Source organism: Telmatherina bonti, assembly GCF_933228915.1.
Source record: "Telmatherina bonti genome assembly, chromosome: 21".
Lineage (NCBI taxonomy): Eukaryota > Metazoa > Chordata > Actinopteri > Atheriniformes > Telmatherinidae > Telmatherina > Telmatherina bonti.
Genome location: NC_136630.1, coordinates 13,588,788 through 13,608,608, shown reverse-complemented (window position 1 = coordinate 13,608,608; position 19,821 = coordinate 13,588,788). Strand labels below are relative to the sequence as shown.

The 19,821-nt window shown below is 38.1% G+C and overlaps 2 protein-coding genes across 2 annotated transcripts; one reads left to right on the top strand and one right to left on the bottom strand.

The window, feature by feature from the left end:
• Positions 1 to 336: 336 nt before the first annotated feature.
• LOC306771215 (zinc finger CCHC domain-containing protein 24-like) lies at positions 337 to 15,221 on the top strand. The gene is made up of 4 exons (XM_079260327.1): positions 337 to 725; positions 1,894 to 2,094; positions 12,545 to 12,709; positions 14,201 to 15,221. The coding sequence occupies exons 1-4, from the start codon at positions 528 to 530 to the stop codon at positions 14,312 to 14,314; spliced, it is 678 nt and encodes a 225-aa protein (XP_079116453.1). The 5' UTR covers positions 337 to 527; the 3' UTR covers positions 14,315 to 15,221.
• A 416-nt stretch (positions 15,222 to 15,637) lies between these two features.
• Positions 15,638 to 18,681, bottom strand: LOC306771333 (peptidyl-prolyl cis-trans isomerase A-like). The gene is made up of 6 exons (XM_079260495.1): positions 18,445 to 18,681; positions 18,282 to 18,312; positions 17,663 to 17,751; positions 17,473 to 17,569; positions 16,838 to 16,913; positions 15,638 to 16,345 (listed from the first exon to the last, which is right to left on the bottom strand). The coding sequence occupies exons 1-6, from the start codon at positions 18,595 to 18,597 to the stop codon at positions 16,210 to 16,212; spliced, it is 582 nt and encodes a 193-aa protein (XP_079116621.1). The 5' UTR covers positions 18,598 to 18,681; the 3' UTR covers positions 15,638 to 16,209.
• Positions 18,682 to 19,821: the final 1,140 nt, after the last annotated feature.

Here is a 19,821-nt window from a genome sequence, read left to right as displayed (position 1 = left end):
TTTACTATTTAAATATGTAAACAGGAATATTTTTTCCAACTAAAGCCCAGTATATAATGATGTATTTTATTGTTTTTCTTTTTTAATTTTTTTTTTCAAACGATGAATCGTGAGTATAAATTATAACATTTCCTTCCCCACAAACTTTAGTAGATAAAACTGCCTTGTAAAGATCCCTGTGATGTTATTCGGCTTCTACAAATTCATGGTAAGTAAGTATACGCAGAGACGCAGACTATGTGGGACCTCCTATTCTCCGTGACGCAACCCGGAGTCCTGTCCCAAGCGCGGCTTCAGTGATCCAAACAGCACCAAGGCTCTGAGTCCTTCCGCCGTTCAACCCCCCACCCCACCCCACTGTGACCGCTGTCCCGTTTGTAAAGTTCTCCCAAAGCTTTCTCAGGGTGGTCATAAGGATTCCATCCAGTCAGTCGGAGCAGAGGGATGACTGAAATAAGTTGGATGAACCAGAAATCTCGGCGGTTCTGACAGTGCTGTTTGGAGAGGCGCAGTCCTCCAGAGACAATATGATGTCTGCTATAGAGACCGGTGTGTACCAGCCCGCACAGCTGCTCAGCTGGGTTTATATGTCTTTACAAGACACTCCTAGCAGCGCTTTTGACGCCTTCAAAATCGAGTCGGACTCTTCTCAAGACGTGAACAAGCGCAGCGCAACGGATCTGAGCTCCAACTATCTCAACAACTTCTTCCATCTGAACAGTGAGGTAGAATGAATGAAATGTTGCACTAACACAACACTTTGCACGACAGTTTTATCACTTTATTTAACTCAGTGGATGATACTTATATCTGCACGGATTCATCTTTTTACTGCACAGGGGAAAAAAAAATCTTTTCATTAACATCTGTTTTTCTCTGCTGACTATTTTCTTCCTGCATACAGTAAACCTCACCTGCATGCCTTCATTTGGGTTGCAGTGTGGTTAGTGGGCAGTATATGAATATGTTTTTTGTATCCTGATATAGTGCCTGAGTGTGTTCAAACCGTTCTGGTGTCAGTGAGCAGCTGGAGGAGGAACAGGCAGGTTGAGAAGGACTTCTCATAAGGTTTTAAAAATGCTACAGCTCACCCTGGCTGGCCTCTGCATCCAGAGGAGTATGCAGTCTTAACTTATCGGTATCTGTTTTGCTTAATTCAGTGCTTACCCACTAAAGAAAAACATTAAAAATTTAAATTGAAACTATTTTCTGGTGTATTCAAGTTTGACTCAAAACAAAATCATTTAAACTCATGATTTTACACATAGACTATTCAGGCTATGGTATATAATAATCAATGATGACAGAGTGAATTGACAATTCGTTGTCTGTGATGCCTTCAGAGCAGACAGTGTCTGCAGCCTGGTCTTCATGTTTTCCCCACAGTGCCATAAGCACCCGTCTCCTCCAGAAGCACAATGATACTGATTATGTCCTGCCAGTGGGAACAGTTGGAGGAATGGATGACAAAGGCATTTTGTTCTAATGAGGAAATGGACACCATTGGTTCGCACAGTAAACACAGCAGACTGCACATCTGCAGAAACCAAATAATGCTGGTTGTACTGTCAGAGCAACAAACAGGAGAATCAATCAGAGTGACGGACTGACCGGTCATGTGAGCTGTCTTGTCATTGTCGAGCCTCAACAATAACTTACTCTGACTTGTGACCAGAGAGGTACTTTTGTTCAGACCTGAACATAAGACTAGTAGATTCATAAAAGGGAAATTTATAAATAGTTTTCAAGTAGAAACAGCAGGCATTTGCTCTCATTACAAGCAGTTTTCAGTTTGTAAACTAAATAAAGAGAAATTATTAACAGCGACCATTTTAAATCTGATTATTTCAATACTACTAATTGATCCTTTTAATTTGTGTTTTTCTCTGACAGACCTTGAATAACAATTTCTACAAAAGATCCTCACCCTATGGGTCCCTCAACAACATTGTGGAGGGGCTGAGCTCTCTTGCCGACCATTTCTCAGACCTCTCCCTCTCCCCAGAGACCCGCAAGCCTAGCAAAAGGCCGCCGCCCAACTACCTGTGCCACCTTTGCTTCAACAAAGGACACTACATCAAAGATTGCCCTCAGGTGAGCCTGTCAGTGATGCTGCACATCAGTCAGAAGCAGATCTATGACAGCCTAAACTGAAACAGCTGTGTGGTGTGTGGGCTGTTTGTTACATAGTTGAAAAATATTCACAGAACATATGAAGTGCCGTGTGGCAAAGAGAAAGAGATCAAGAGAATATGGTGGCGTATTTTGATGGCATTTAGAACAGAAACTGAGATTAAATCCATGTGTTTCCTCACACTTGTAGGCACCCACCCCTGGAGTTTGAATTAAAACTCTAAATTCAGATGTTAGAATATATTGTTTGCATTATTTTTTCAGTGTGAAATAGATTCCTCAGCACATATTTGAATTCGATGTACCATGGCAGACTGGTAATGAGCAGCAGATGCCAGACTGGATCTTGGAGCTGGCCTTAATGAAAGATGATAGGTTTCTGTGTGGAAGTGGGCACGACCTTTCCTGCAAACATGAAAGAAATATTACGACTGCTTTATGTGCAGCTGTGGTTCCTCATTGATCATGTCCAGAGGGAAATGCCTGACAGTTGTTAAGTTGTTAAAATAAAATAAAGTGGTTGGTGGACGTGTCAAAGAAACAGACTTAAGAAACTGGTAAACCTGGTCAGTAATGTGATGAAGAAGTAAAATACCTTTATATTTTTGTGATTCCTTCATGGTAAAGGTACAACATTGTCTGATGACTTCATAGATAATAATGTTGTGTGGCTGCCCTTTTAATTTTTGACATGATACCATAAAGCAGGTTTACTCAGTTCAGTCCTTCAAGGGCTGCAATCCAGCAGGTTTTCTATGTATCCTTGCTCCAACCCAACTGACTCAAATTAATGAGTGTTTGTGCAGAACCTAATATGATTCAGGTGTGTTGAAGCAGGAATACATAGAAAACCTGCTGGATTGTGGCTCTAGTAGGGCTGAAATAAATATCCCTGCCATATAGTATGAGTTAAAAAAGTTGACTTTTCTAATCTCATAAGAAATAATATAAGACAAGCAGTTGTGGTTGAAAGAAAATACTTTTGCATCTGTACCGTAAATATGTGATGGGAACTATCAGATAGCCATTAGCTAGTCTGGCAGCGTTACAACGCAAAATAAAACACATTTGATGAAGAAAACAAAGATAAGTAGTTAAATAAACAACTAGTGGAAAATAAAAAGCACTTGTAGTGTAGCTGTGTACTTGTATTGCAACTGTATTATAAATGTGTAGCAGGAACTGGCAGCTAGCTGTTTTAGCTGTGCCAGTCTGGCTCTCTTAAAATGCACACCTCCTTGTCATTGTTTCTTTTACACTTTTTATGATGGTTAAACAAACAATTCATCATTTCTGAGCTTTAGAGTGAAAATTACAAGCATTTTGTTACTTTTAAATAGAGCCAGGCTAGCTATCCCCCCTTCTTTCCAGCCTGTATGCCAAGCTAGTTAACAATCTGCTGGCTCCAGCTAGCCTACATATTTTTTATATGAGAGTAATATTAAACTTTCATCCAGTTCATGGCAAACAGCAGAAAGGAAAGCCTACCCTTTCACTTAAAAACAATGAGCAGAAACTGATGGTTTATTCTGCAAAACTTAAACCACAGTTGATTTGTCCCCTCCTCTGGTCTTTTCTCTGAAAACCCATGGCTTCAATCACTGACAACAAAGGGAAAATTGGTACAGTTCAGTGTAGAACCCCGACCTTGTAGGAATCTAAGGAATGTTGAAAAAATATTCTCCAATGAACCTATAGTTCTTAACACTTTTACATCTGTGCACACCTGGCAATTTTTTTGAAAAAAGATGTGAATAGCAGTTTTAGTAATGCAGGGTGGGGTATATGCAATTCAAGGGAAAAAAAAACAAACAACACAACCAAACAGTTCTTCAACTAACTTGAACAGCCAACAGACACAAATACGCAGATGAGCCAAAACACACACCACCCCACTTTGGTTTATCATGTATTTCTAAAAGAGCAGCACCTGAACAAAGCAAAGTTTTCTGTATTATCTTGAATTGAGATATTTTACAGCCTTTCCTTTTAGTCTTCTAAACTTCAATGAATATGATTGTATACTCATTTTCAGGTGATGTTTTGGTCATGTGCCACTCTATTTTGGAGAAATATTCCCGTTCCCAATTAAATGTTGTAGGAACGGCATTAGTGCTGTGAGGCTAACCATCATTGCCATAAGTCTGCATGCATTAGTTGAGTTTAGGCAGTTGTGTGCAAAGCCAGAAGTCACCATGTAGTGTAGTGTAGCAGCATTAGTGAAATGAATTTGAGGCAGTCATACTTAACACACTGAATTCAACTGTCTGAATTATCTAAACGGGTTTCTGTGTGCATGCTGGGAAAAATACAAAAAGTTTTGTGAGTAGTTGAGGAGACCTGTTCCAGGGGTTGGTTCTTATACTGTGTCACATCTAGAAAGCCTGTTGCTGCTATTAATTATCTCCCATTTCCAAAAGAAATATTACCGTTTACTTGGGGTATGCAAACTCTGAAGGAGTTTGTAACTTTCTGCCAATCTTTGCTTTAAATTAATCTTGTTCGTGAGGTCTGTGGACTACGAAAACAAATTACTTGACTTTTGCTCTGACATGCACCAGCAAACGTAGGAAAATGAACAGACAGGTGTATGACTTCTTTCTTTTATTTCATCTGAGGAATTTAGTTCGGCACACATGGATTTTAGTCTAGTTGGTGTCTAATCTTACTGAAAATTGATTAAACTTTAGGTAAACCAGAGCACCAGTCCATAACAGATTATCTAAATACTTATGTTTAAGTAGGTTTTTATTATCTTTACTTTTGGATATGTTTGAAGAATGATAAGGAAAAAATAAGATTTCTTTAACGAAAACAAAATCTCGGCAACTTGAAAAAGTGTCTAAATCATTTTCATTAGTACCAAAATCACATGTCTTGATAGGATATGTGTATGTCATCTGTGAGGGGTTTTATTTTTTTTTAAATTAAGTCTATTTTACCAAATACAGCTGAATGAAAACCATTTATAGTTTTAAAAAGGGTTTTAAAAATCGGCTGAACTTTAAAAAAAAAAAAAAAAGTTCTTCATGGATTGATGTAACAAATGATTAGCATCAATGTGCACAGAACTCCGTACATCACCGGTCTCTACTAAAGTTTCAGTAGACAAGAATCAAAGATTTTCCATGATGAGAAAGGAAGTGGAGTGTGCAGAGCCTTTAGCAACATTTTTCTTGGAGAAATGTGGACTCACGGGTGTACACTTTCAGAAGACTGAGAAGGTAAAAGAAAAAAAGTGATAAGATGTTTTGCCATTGCTGTACTCAGGGAGATGCATGCACGTCAGCGGTAAACAGTGTATATTGGAGCGCTGAGGAGCATGTTAAGACGTTACGTGATGTTTCTCCTTTAAAGCCACTCCCTTTCAAATGTGCAAAATCTGGACTCCATTTCTTGTGCCTGGCTCTTTTGCTTCTTTTGCTCTGCTTTCGAAAGATGATGTCAGATTTCATCATGTGTTGTTAATATATTTCGACCCAAGATGGTGATTATGGAGCTGTCGTCATGACAAAAAGTCTCTTCAGTTGAATGTTCTTCTGAATCTGTAACTAATGAACAATCAGCTTTTTGTTCTTGTTGTGTGGAATCTGAGGCATTTTTAGCTCGAGACAGCTGACATTCATACTTTGGTTGCTCTTTTGATGTTTTACTACATGTTTGGCTCCAGACACTTCTTCTAGTCCAGCTTGCTGTTAAAAAAAAAAGGATGCAAAGCTGAAAGTCCTTCTTCCTTTGGTAATATAGTGTCTTTAAGACTCTTTAAACTAAATGACCATATGTGACCATCTTAACTTTGGGGTCGCAGCATTTTAATGGACCCCCTTACCAATTAAGTAGCTGGACCTGGTCACTGCAAAGCACAAATACAAGCAACAGCGCTGACAGTAAATGGGTGTATGGCTGGGAAGGGCTTGGAATAAATAAGGAGAGCATTGTTTCTGTGGAGGCGCTGTGGAAGCAAAGGTCAGGAAGTCAGGCTGTATTGTTCGCACAGCTCCTCTTGGCTGGAGTCATCTCCGTCTCTCTGCGACTATCAGGCTCACATTTAAAAACCCAGCGAGTCAGCTGCGCAGAGACGGCAGCATCCACAGTGTGTTTTTGGAAACACTAGTTGTACAGGAAGTGGGTGTATGTCTTTACAGTTACAGTTTAATCATTTCTGAATGGAGGGGAAGAGCCTGTTTCGACAGTCGCGTTGGACAGGGGAACTCTTGATAACTGCAGGGAATGAAAGAATCTAATCATTTATATATAGTATTTAAGGATGAACAAATATATTTTTAGCTCCAGTGTGTAGGAAATAATGACGCCAAAAAGTTAAAAGTGTCAACCCCTGCATCTTGTCTTCCTTTTGCTCATCATTTAACGACAAATTTTACAGTTAAACAACAATTGCTGAAACATCGGCCCCCAGCAACCCGCCTGATGTCTCTGCATTTCTTTATTTCTGAGCTTACAAGCTGTTAATGAGCAGAAATGTTCCCTTCTTGTACAGGGACAAGCTAGACATTTCCTTCTGTCTTCTGTCTTTGTGGGAAAGCAGAGTGTTGTAACTTTTCTGCTATTTGCTCAAACTTTAAGTACAACCAAACAGTAATACACAAAACAGACAAGCTTTACCACATGGGAGTATTTATATATTGCAGAAACTAACAGAATTTATTGCAAAACAGTTCGCAGTTACAGTTATGAAGACGTGTTAGTTGGAAAAGCTGAAAGAGTTCCTACAAGGTGATTTCCTCCAAAAGTTGTCACTAGTAAAGTTTACAAACATGCATGTACTGCATAAATAGGAAGGGTATTGCCTCTAGCTCTGGTTCTGCACAGGTTAAATCTTGACTCTTTCTAAGAGCCAGTAGGTGGCAACATCTGTGGTTTCTCCGATTACATACGGAAAAAATGTAACACATTTCCTAACTTTCAAAATGAAGCTGATGCAGAGGTGTCTTAAAGTGTAGCAGCAATGTTTCAGGCTGGACACTGCACCTTCATTCAGGTGGAACAGTAACGTCTATAGCTGAGCTTGGAAACAGATAATCCTGCTACCCCATGCAACACTGACTGATTACCACTGCTTTGGTCCTTTTGTTTTTGCTGTTGATAGCAGTCTTATCTGTTCACAATGTGCTGTCAGTTGCTTTTGGCTGAAACATCTGCTGAGGAGGACAAGCGAGATAGAGGAAACCCTGGAATGTGGGGCAGATAGACTCTCTTTGATAAAACTGTGTCTGTCATCTGCTCAAAGCTAATGAACTTATAGGAAAAACGCTGCAGAAGTCGGTCTTTTTGTTGCTGCATGTTTTAAAGATGACATCACTTTCCTGGAGGATCTGACAATTTTAAGTGATGGTTTTTCCAGTTTTATGGATTAAAAAAAAGATGGGAAGGAAAGAAGCAGTAACTGCAACTGACAAGTTTGCCTGTTCTTTAGTAAACGCAGCCAGATAATGTGATTAGATTTTCTTTCTTTTACTAGGATTGCTGCAAATCTACGAGTCTACTTTCCACACCTTATGCTTTCTGCTGAAGTTGGAAATACTTTGCTGTTGGGTTTCTTGTTTGTCTGCCAGCCCACCTGCCTCTGCCATTCACTTTTTGTGAAATACAATACCCGTTTACAGCTGTATATGTCATCAGCATGGTTAGAGCTTAGTCAGACTCTGGACTGAGCAGAGTTCGCATTGGCAGCTTATCCTCCCCCCAATAAAAGCAGTTCTGTGTGAAGTGTAAAGTATGAGTGTCCGTGGGAACCATTCTGCATGCTTAAAGGCTCTGTGTGCTCTCAGCAGTGGGTGCAATGAATTGAAAATCTAAGATAATACAAAACTAATCATCTGCCCTTTTGTCCTTTTTTATTTTGTATCGAATCACATCTATTTTGGATGAATCATGCAAGGATTTCAGCGAGAGAAACAGCTGTGTGCTTTACATAAAGCAGTGATTTAACAGATTGATGCTTCTAAAGGGTGAAAGATAAAGCACAGTTTTGTCAGACATGAATTATCTCAGCTAGACAACATCTCAGAGTTTTTTTGTATTACTGTAGGAAAACTAACTATTTTTAAACCTGTGTAAAGACAGAACTGCTGATTCAGCACCTGAAGAGCAGCTGTGCAGGAACAAGACAATGACACGCCAGCATGATCTGTAGCTTGTGTCTTTTCAAGTGTCACTCTGCTAACTATGCAGAAGTTCTCAGACTAAATATTTGATATGTTTTAGAATATTATAATCATATTAATTTGCATCTGAATGTTTAGATTTTATTTGCTGTTAAGCCAAAATATTACATTTCCCATTTTAGTTCACTGCAAGTATGAGTAGACCAAATCCAAACATATTAATATGCTGCATTTTTATTTATAATATATTATAAGAACTTTTGTTTCAAATGCTAAAACCTGTTACATGACTCCATAACTAAGTTTAAGGCTAATCTTGTTTGTTCATTGTGTTTGCTGGCAGCATGCTCGCAGAAAAAGAATTTGTTTCAAGTTATTGTCTTCAAATAGCTTGTTTTGTGTGACAAATGCTCATTTGACACAGATATAAAAAGACAAAAAAACTACACGTTTACATTTTGGAGACTATCACAGATGAATGTTTGGTATTTCTACTGCATAAATAACCAGAGAAAATGATCTGTTATTCTAGAAATGATCTCCTCTGTTTGGTTGTCAGAAACAATTGCCTCTGGAGAAAATCAGCTTCACAAAGTGATAAACGCTTTTCTTACTCAAGTGGGATTAAGAGTCTCTAAAACATAGCTGATGTACTGTGGTGGTTTTCAGTCCAGGCATTAATGCGTTGTTTTGGTTTGGCAACAGCTGGTGGGGGTCTGAGACAAATTAAAGTGGGAGAGTGACTGTGGTTTTGTTAGTGAGTAATTGACTACATAGTATCCAGTTGGCTAGTGCTCGCCAGGTTGAATGCCTCATGGGGGGAAGAGAGCTGGGGAAGAGGAAAGGGGCAGGGGGGCCTGAGGATTTGGAGTAGGCCATTGTTTATCCTGATGGCTTCCAGATGATGGCAGCCACCTCCTGGGTTTCTCTCACCAGGATATAAGGATCTTAGCATATCTACAGCAGCTCTGAGGTGGATTTAAAGTGCACTGCATGAGTTATGGCTGATGCTGTAATAAAAATAAAGACATGAATTAGTTCCACAACAGTTTTGTGGTTTTAGTTTCAGGCTGCGTAAATGGTTATCGTCAAAGATATGCTCAGAGAAACATATTGTAGCTGTTCAGTTTGTTTTTAAGACAAAGATAATTAAATGAAATGTAAATTATACTGGTAGATCAACTTACATCTGGCCATTTAACATTCATGTTGTTCCGATGTAAATGGATCACATGGTATCTCAGCCTTTATTTTTATAAACTCTCTAAAAACCTGGAAATGACATTCTTGATTTCTGCTTTTTTGTGATTTTGATGATCTCTTGATTTTTTAAATTATCAAAATTAGCAGATGATATGTTTAACAATTATTTTTTTAAAAATCCCCCCAAAAAAACCCAAAATGTAACATTTGCATGATTTACATTGGAATTCACATTCTTGCTTTGCAGATAATATGAACAAAGTCATTTAATATTTTTTAATAATATATTTTTTTCCTCATTTACATGTCATTTGTGCAACTCCAATTCGAAACGCTGTGTAAATTTAAAATAAAGACAGAATGCAACAATAAACTAATCTCAGAAATACATATTTTATTCCCAGTAGAAGATAAACAGCCCAAAGACTGCTGGGATAGGCTCCAGCTTCCCTGCAACCCTTTATCGGACTAAGCGGTCAGGATAATGAATGAACGAATATAACCTAAAGAACATATCAAATGTTGGATCATTTTGCCATTTAATTAAATTTTTTAGATAATTTTGATTTCGAAGGCAGCAACACATCTCAAACGCTGGATCAGAGGAATGCAGCATCCTCTCTTCTTTTAAGGGGGACAATTTGCTGGACTTTAAGGACAGGAACGTTTTACATTTTGCTTCATGTAGGCGCTGCTCAGCAGTCCTTTGCTCTTGTTGCCACGTTTTCCGTTTTATGATGTGCCAAATGTTTTCAGTTTGGGAAAAGTAGCAGGCAGGCCAGTTCATCACTCCCACAGACTCTTCACCTGCAAAGCTTTGCTGTTGTGATGCAGTTTGTGTTGTTGAAAAAAAAGCACTGTACTGTTGTGGTATTTCTTTTTCCACTTTCCTACGCTTTTTTAAAAAAAAATTATTTGGTCTGGTGTGTGCATTTTCTTTGAAGTATAGTGCGTGTTCTGGCAGAGCAAAACCATATGATCTGCTTCCGCTTGGAAAGTAGTCAAGTGGTTACAGAGACAGGAATAAAAGCATTAATATTTACTTTAGACTCTTGTGTCAGCTGAAGAGGCTCTTCCAATGCCACCGACATGTTTAAAACTGGTGTATTGAGGCTAGTTCAGTCCTGCGGACATGTGCTCCTCCTCCAGCTCCACTAAAGCCCCGTTCTGTCCAGAGGGAAAAAAAATTCTTTAAAAAAGACTTTCTTCGTGTTTATATTCTCCATAAACTTATGTCTAACTTATGTAACAAATACTGTGACAAAAACTCTTTATAATGTTTTAACTGTTCAATGTTGATTTTATGCAAAAATGGTTGCTCGACAAATCATATCAAAATAAAATATAACAATAATATTATAACCTTTTTATTAATGATTTTACTAATCAGTTGCTCAACTGTGATATTTGGGGAAATCCTGAAACATATCAACCCTCTTGGTAATGATTAGTGTGTTGTAGCAGGGAGATAAACTGGAAACGAAACAGATGTAAATCGGCCTATCACACACCCATACACACATCCTGTCCCACATGGTATCTGAATTAGAATCAACTTGAATAGCTGCATGTAGATTTCCATCTCTAAGTGAAGTGTTTTGCAAACTCACTGTAGCAACTGGGTTTAACTTGAAAACAGACATTTTCCATTTTTGGCTGCAAAAGTAGGATCACACAATTAATATAAAATACTTAAAGGTAAAAGTAATTCAAAGTATTGACTTTTTCAAGAGGTTTCTTTAGTCTTTTTTGAAAAAGAACAGAATTCCTGTGTACCTTGTATGTGTGACGTTGCCGTGGTGTGTTAGGTAGATGGACGGCCTCTACTAAATCTTTCCTGCCTTCCATAAGAATTTCCTTTAGATGTCAAGGTCATAAGTGAGGTTATCACATGTGACCTGTCATTGTGACATCTTTGAGGGGATCACTGGAAACTCTGGAGTGTCCATGCCCCTTGATGCCCTGCGGGCTCCAGGCTGTAGGCAGAGTTTGTTTAGCTTGCTCTGAGGAGTGAAAGCTGTTTCCGCCCTCAGGAAGATGGTGATCTGTCTGTTCTCCCTGTCGGCGCCTGAAAAAGTGTGGGCTGCCATCAGAGGTGACCTCCTTCAGTGCCTCATAGTGGCTGATTGATGCAAATGCTTGAACATGCTTCGCAGTCGCCTGAACAAGTGACTTGGCTGGAACCTCAGACAGGATTTGTTAAAAATGTTGGTCTGGAAATGAAGTAAAATTATCCGTGGAGATTTAAACATGACATTTGACGGGTGCTGTAAAATCAAAACGATGAATGTTGCGTTGCATTATCTTAACTTGCCTCACTTTTCAGGCAACATACTTCTCGTTTAAAACTTTTCTTGATGAGGTCTTTCTTCCAGGATGAGTGCAGGATTTTGACATGTTACTAAAGTACAGAGTTCATCTGGGTTTTATTTCCTCCCTGCTCAGATCCTGTGTGCTCCGATTGGCTAGTTGCAGGCAGCTGGGAGGGATGACTGAGGGCCTGAGGTATTTGTCCTACATCAGTGCAGTCTCTTCCATTGGTTGCCCCACAGGCTGAGGCCTCCTTCATGGTCCCCTGGGAACACAGCTGGAGGGAGGGGGTTCATTCCTAATGGGAAAGCTGAAACTCCTTTTTCTCTGTCCAACAAAAAAATCAAATCAAGCAGTATATAACAACGTCTTTGGAATAACTTTAAGTATCTACACCATCCCCATGCAGCTAATTCAGAAGATAAGAAATATGTGAACTATAAGGCTCACTCAGCACCATAAAGCTTTATCAGTCATCAAAGAAAACTAACTCTTAACTTGTACTGAGAAACCATAAATAATCATTCCATTCTGTAGACAAAACTTGACTCCCTTGCCCACCAACGAGGCTGCTATCGTGTCCTGTTGCAATCAAACAGAGCTTTGAATTGGCTTCCATCCAAAGAAACCAAACAGGTCCATCAGTCTCCTTTTTAAAGGTGGTGAGAGGCAAAAGCCAAAATGTTTGCAAAGCTGTTGAGGCCTACATGTCACAGTTGGGTTACACATGAGCTCAATAATCCAGATACTGAGTGCTTTAAATTCCTTTTCAGGCTCGACCCAAAGGTGAAGGCCTGACCCCTTATCAGGGAAAGAAGAGGTGTTTCGGGGAATACAAGTGCCCTAAATGCAAGAGGAAGTGGATGAGTGGGAACTCCTGGGCCAACATGGGACAAGAATGTATCAAGTGTCACATCAACGTATACCCTCATAAGCAGGTAACGGCGCATCTGAGCATCAGGAAACAGCTTCATATCCTGTTCATACAGATGCTGTGGAGTATTAAATGGGTTTCTACTCACTGATTTAAGCTGACCTGTGCAGTCAAACACTGGCAGGAGAACATTGCTTTGCTGCACTTAACATAGCAGTAAAGTACTGCATGCTTTGTGGCTACATGGTGTGACAGTGTATTTCCTTGTAGCTTGACCCTTGGAGCCAAAAGCTACTTTACAGGGTTTTTTTTTTTCCTACAAAAAATCTTTTGCATGAAGACAACTTAATGAGGGTAATCTATACATCTGTTTAAAAAATAATCAAATGACCACTGTCCTCTCATTGAGATTAATGTTTAAATTCATCCATACAGTGAAGAATATGGGGACGTAGACGCCATGATCCGTCACCATGATGATCCTGTTCTTTCACTAAATTTTTTTTTGTTCTTAATCCCTGCATCCATCAAAACAACGCGCATGTTTCTGATAGAATCGACTCATTAAAGCAGCGCTAAAGAGCTTCGGCAGATTTTCCCACCTTGTGGTGTCCCAATGAAAGATATTCCAGAATCCGTCCTGCTTCCTGTCTCTTCTCTTAGCTCTTTCAAGCAAGTAAAAATCCCTCAGATGTTGAATCTTATCTCTTGGAAGATACACTTTATTTTTTTCCAAGCTTCTTTCAATCCTCGTGGCTTTCTTTGCTGAATCAGCCATGGTGTGTTTCCAAAGTGGCCACCGTGTTTATATTCAGTTGCTTGCATGTGACATTGTGCCATAAATCCCAAAGCGGATGTCACGTGATGCTCGGGCTGGAACATAAAGTTGGGAAGTGGAGTTTCTAAACCCTGAGATCCTGCAAAGCAACAACAGCCCTCGTAATGTGCATAACGAATGTCGAGTGGCAATAAAACAAGTTAAAATGAGAGTTTTAAGGTTGTAAAAAGGTTAGTGTTGCTTTAACTGTGCTTGCTGAAATGAAGTTGAAATATTTCTGATTTGTTTTAAACATTATTTGCACCAGTGGGAAAGCACATTAAAAAGAATAATTGAAATTTGAAATAAACATAAAACTGTAAAATATATTTACTTTAGGCACTAAACCCCATGTATGCAATATTTATCAGTAAAAAAATTAGCTTTTTTACTGATATCCAATATACCGATTTTGTCCAACTCTTAATTTTCGATACTGATCTTAATTGTTACCGATATTTCTGGAGCAAGTGCCAAGAAAACAAAATATGTGGAAAACTATAAATAGCATCTTTAATATTTAGCCACTTTGAGTTAAAGGAGGTTTAGCTAAAGAATTTCATATACAATATGCACATACTGTGTAAAAGTTGTCATTCAAAAAGTAAAAAACAATCATTTCTGATAATGTATTTTATTATTTGAATGTTATTTTATCCGATATCTAACATCTCTAATAAGCATGAATATAAATACTACAAATATTTATACATTAGATTAACTATTGTTTTATTTCAGAGACCTCTGGAGAAACCTGATGGGCTGGACGTGTCTGACCAGAGCAAGGAGCATCCACAGCACCTGTGTGAAAAATGCAAAGTCCTCGGCTATTATTGCCGTCGCGTGCAGTAACACACACTCTTTGCCTTAAATACTCCCTTGTGGTTTTATCAGAAAGAGACAGTGACATTATAGTTTCTAGCAAGACCTAATAGAGTTATTGTACTGCGATGCATCTAATGGTTAATTATCACATTTTATCCTCTGACACTGTGACTCCGGACATAAGTCTCTTTCTGATGAACAACCTCTTTCATATCTCTCAGTGGAGATGAATAGTTCTGAATTTGCTGTTTCCTCAGTTTTTGGTGTTTTTTGTTTGATTCATTTGAAGTTTAAACTGTGAGCCACAACTCTTGCCAACTGTGAATGAAGAAACTTTGGCTCCTTATCTGTTTTCACTCCATTTTGGAAGAAAAAGTCTGAGAAGAAAATTCTCTTTTACTTGTTTGTATATTTTCAGAAATAAATTGTGCTTTTTTTTTTTCCCTGTATAAAATATGCAAACCCTTTACCAAGAAGGATATGCAGTATTAACATGTATCTGTACTAAGTGGTAAATACTTTTGAATATATTTTGAAGCCGTTTGTTGAATATTATACATTGACAAAGATTATATCAGTCAACTAATATTTAGTCTTTAGAATGTTTAAGTTTTAAAATGTGGTAGAAAGCGTTACTAACAAAGGTCATCACTGCAGCCGTACCTTGGCACTTAGTGCTAGAAAGGTTTACCAAAGTGCTGTTTTTTTTTTTTTTGGAAATATCATTTGTAATATGAAGTAAAAGGGGAGAAGTGAAGGGGATAAAGGAAAGTTGTGTGTTTATTGTTTTTAGGGATGTCTTTTGTAGTCATTGTGGTAATGAATACACATTTAAGAAAACTGGATTACCCTTTGATCTACTCAAAATGTCAAGAAACTCCATTTAATGTGCCTTAATTTGAGTATTACTGCATTAAAATGCATTTTAAACATGTTTGGTGTGTTTTTAATTTTGTTTCAGCAATTATATATGAGCCCCCCCCCCCCCCTCCTTCTTTATAGATGTGAGAGTTTGGATGGTCTGCTTAGTCTTGGCTGATACATGATACCCTTTCAACTGATCCAGATGTTAGTTTTTGGTCTTGCAATGCTGTTGAAAACTTGGGAATTGTTCCTTATGAAAAAGGGAAACAATAAGGTTTGACTTAAACACTCTTCTAAAATAAAAAAGAAAAAGAAAGAAAAACAGTTCAAACAAAGTGAGCTTTGAGTAAAAACAGGCCAAAAGAAACTTTAAAGCAATTCCATTGTTACATGTAAACAAACGAGACATGACAGACAGAGCTTACTCCTCAGCTGGCCTGGCACGAAAAACATTTTCCCTGAAAAAGCCACGCACACATCTTTCAGTTCAACAGCTTTAATTGAGCCAGTTCTCGAGTGCAAAATCCTCATCTGGACTCAGCTCCTATTCACAAAACAGACTGGCAAAGAAAAGCTAAGATATCACAAAAAGAGAAAAACAACATAGCACGGCTGTAGCTCAGCTCAGCAGGTACCATTGATGTCTTGCAATACTAAGATCCCTGCCTTGCCTTGGACAAGTATATCTAGAACTTCACCGTAATAAACCAGTGTGTACACACCACATGAAAATACCTTGGATAAAAATCATCTTATGACTTTCATTTATTTTGTTTTGTTTTTTCTTAAACAAATAAATGCCCTTATCCTTGAAAAATACACATTTTTCATTTAAAAATGCAGCAGAAGCACACATTTCCAATAAAAGTTTATCTGTTATAGGTTGTCCGTTAAGTGTGTTCATTGCTACCTACAAAATGAAAAATGAGCATGGCATTAGAGTACAAAAAAAAAAAAAAAATCTATTTTCAACCCTGACTGATGAATGAGCCTCTTTTACTGACTCCTCCATTTGTAGGAGATGAGACCAAGACTGCTCCCACTGCTCGCATGGGATTCTACTTGAGCTGTCCACAGCCTGTGATAGTGATCATCTTGTAGGTTCGCCCAGACCGTGAACCGTAAGACTCCACTTTCTTGACCACGTCCATTCCATCCTTCACGCTGCCAAAGACAACATGCCTGCCATCCAGCCTAAATGAAGAAGAAGAGGTTTGTTTTAATATCGCTGCTTTATGTTGAGCAATGGTGCAGTTCCTGCAGAGATTCTGCTATTTTAGGCCCCTAAAACAAATGTGGATATATATGTTTTTTGGCAGTCTCTCAGCAAGGAGGCCAATGGCACTACAACAGCATCCTCACACTCAGGTCCTTTCTTTAGGCAATCTGTGGCTGAAATGTGTGCTGCATTATTATCAACAAAAATATCTTATGTTCTTGCATGAATTAGTTTACATTTTCATTCAGTAGGAAACTCACTAAACACATCTTATGTTTGCAATATCCACACTACACACACCTGCTCACATCAGTTCAGCAAAAACTATAGACTTGTATTATTGTTTTGTCTGCAGGTCTCCAGAAAACAAACACACTTTTAACACACCAGTCAGTATGACAAATTTCTTAAAAACACATAATTAAATGAATTTATTTTTCTTTTAAATAACACTTGACGTTTCATACCATTCTGTTTTGGCGGTGCAGATGAAGAACTGTGATCCATTAGTGTTGGGTCCAGCATTGGCCATAGACAAGACGCCTGAAATGCAAAAAGGTCAGACTCGGTTAAGTCAAAGGAACAAAATGCATAATTTAAGTGTTTTAAATTGAACTTAATAAAGCTGTAAATCACAGATCAATACAACTGATCACAATTATACAGTAACCTTCAGCATATATTAATTTTCATTGGAAAAACGCTACAACAGTTACAAAGAGCAGGAAAATAGTGACACCTTGTGGCAGGAAATAAGTATGACATGGGTATGTTGAAAAAAATGTGCAAGTTTCTGACATATGAGCAACATTTTTTCCCTCTTTAATAGTACAAGACATAATGTCTGCAGTGTGCATGGCTCAATATTTTGGTCCAAGATAATAAAACCATTCCAATATCTACCAGGTTGCTTGGGGAAACTTTAAAATGGTTCATCACATAAACAAATTACATGCACTTCAATATTACAGCTGAAAACAATGCAGCTTCCCAAATGTTGTATTCAGTGTGTCTGAAAACTCTTGGAAATGATGAGCAGTAATGGACACATTGCAACAACACAGCACGGTTTGTAGCTTTATTTGCAGAGGCGATTTATTACCAGGTCCAGTGTGCTTGAGTTTGAAGTTTTCATCAGGAAACTTCCAACCATAGATGGACTTCCCTCCAGTCCCATTGTGGTTTGTAAAGTCTCCACCCTGAAACCAAAAACCAATAACTGTAACTGCAATAAAAACAGCTCAGTCAGGAAAACAAAGACACAAAGCAGAAAAAAAAGGAAGAGAACCTACCTGGCACATGAACTGAGGGATTACCCGGTGAAAAATCGATCCCTTGTAACCAAAGCCGTGCTCTCCTGTGCACAGTGCTCTGAAGTTTTCTACAGCATAAAAAAAAAAAAAAAAAAAAAAAAAAAAAAAAGTCCAATGAACAAGCTTAGTGAAATTGGGATGTGTCACTGCAGGCTGATTACATGAACAAACATGTAAAGTCACGCGCCATCTCACTTATTTTACAGTAATGCTTCTTGTTCAATCATCTGTACTCAGCCTGCGTTTAAATTCTGGATTGCAGCCAAACTTGTTTTACATTCAATCAGATAACAAACCACATAAAAACTCATTTTAAAAAATCAGTTTGTTAATTAATTTGAGACATTTTCAAGATTATTAGAAAATAAATCCATTTAAAATGTGACAATCTCCTGCTTTTAACATATTAAGAACAAAACTGACTGATTCATCTCTAAGTGATTATTATGGTAACAGCTGTCACATGACTGAATTGAATATCCACAACAGATTTATACACCTTAACATTAATCTCAGACAAGAGTTTCCTGATTACGATCAGCTTCTGTTCAACCTTTACCCGTCTGGCGTGAGATAAAAGGAATAAAACATTACTCACCTGCAGTTTTTGGCACAATGTCTGCGTTGAGCTGCAAAAAGAAAATGAAAAACGCCAAGGAGTCAAATGTGAATGACTTGTTTTTCTGTAAACTGACTTAATTAAAAAGCTGACGTACGGTGTATACACAGTGAACAGCGTATTTTTTTTGTGCTCTTCTTACCACAAACGTGACTCTTCCCAGCGGCTCGTTGTCTGCAGCAATGTCAAAGTAAACCACCGGGTTTTTGTTAGCGGCTGCCGGGCCACTGTGGCACAGGCGCACCGCCGTAAAAGCCAGCGAACATATTTTTATTCTGTTTGACAGAATTAACATTTTGAAATGCTAAACCGGCAAAAACACTCGGCTCAGGTCGGCTAAAGTCACAAGTACTTCTCGGAAGTGAAGAAGGGCTCATTGCAAAACACGCATGGCAAAGATCCCGCGAGACTACACGAGATCATGTTGGTAAAAGAACTTTATTTAAACAAAACACAGTAAACGTTGACAATATCGTCGGTATACATATTGATTAAATATTCCAATAAATTAATGTAAAAGAAAATAAATAAATACATTTTTTTCAAATATTTTGCTTTAAACAATTTAGACTTTTGTAGGGAAAATGTATAAATAGGAAACAATGCTTAAAAACTAAATCGGTTATATTTTCTTTTGAAAAATGAAAACAATTGAGATAATGATTAAACAATTAATTTTTGTTTCGGTTTGTTTTTGTTAAAATGTCATTTGAACTTGAGAATAAATTACACAGACATGAGCTCAGTAATATTGTGAAACACCTGCATTATTCCACAACCTACATATGGGTGTGCTTCATGTATTTTGTCTCTGGTTTGGATGATAGTATTACACACCATTTACAATTTGGCCAAAGGGGAATCTATTGGTTTGTCCGACAATGTGTTAACTAGGTTTTCCATCCAACAGCGTTTTCTTTTTTTATTCACTTTCACACTGCCATCCTCCTCAGAAAAATGATCAGACATCCAGTCCATTCTTCTTTGCATAATTGTGTCCATTAACTGTCAGGTCAAAAGTAAGATTGTTGCATACTATTAATGTGACATGGTGAGACCAGTGGAAATTTTTGCCCTTTGATACCCTCTGAGCTGCAGGCTTTAGGCAATTTGTTTAGCTTGTTCTGGAGAGTCAAAGCTGCTTCCTCTCTGAGGATGATGATGTTCTGTTTGCTTTCCTTAGACACCTGAGAAAGTGAGGGCTGCTATTAAGAAAGACCACCCATCATGCGTTATTAAATCTGAATGAAATTCCTCACAGCAGCCTCTACAGTCGGGACTTGAGTTTCATTCCCTTGTGCAGCAAATCTTTAAAAAAGAAAACTAAAGAAAGGGAATTTGATTCTGTTATGTCTCTGCAGACATACCGATATAAATAAACTACACTGCGTGGTGTTGCCAGAAAAGTAGAATTATGTTGTAATCATGACTTTGGGAAACATCCCTATGTTGCTATCTAACTTGCTTTGTTTAACATGTGTTAAATACAATTTTCTGAGCAAAGATTTGAGCATGACTC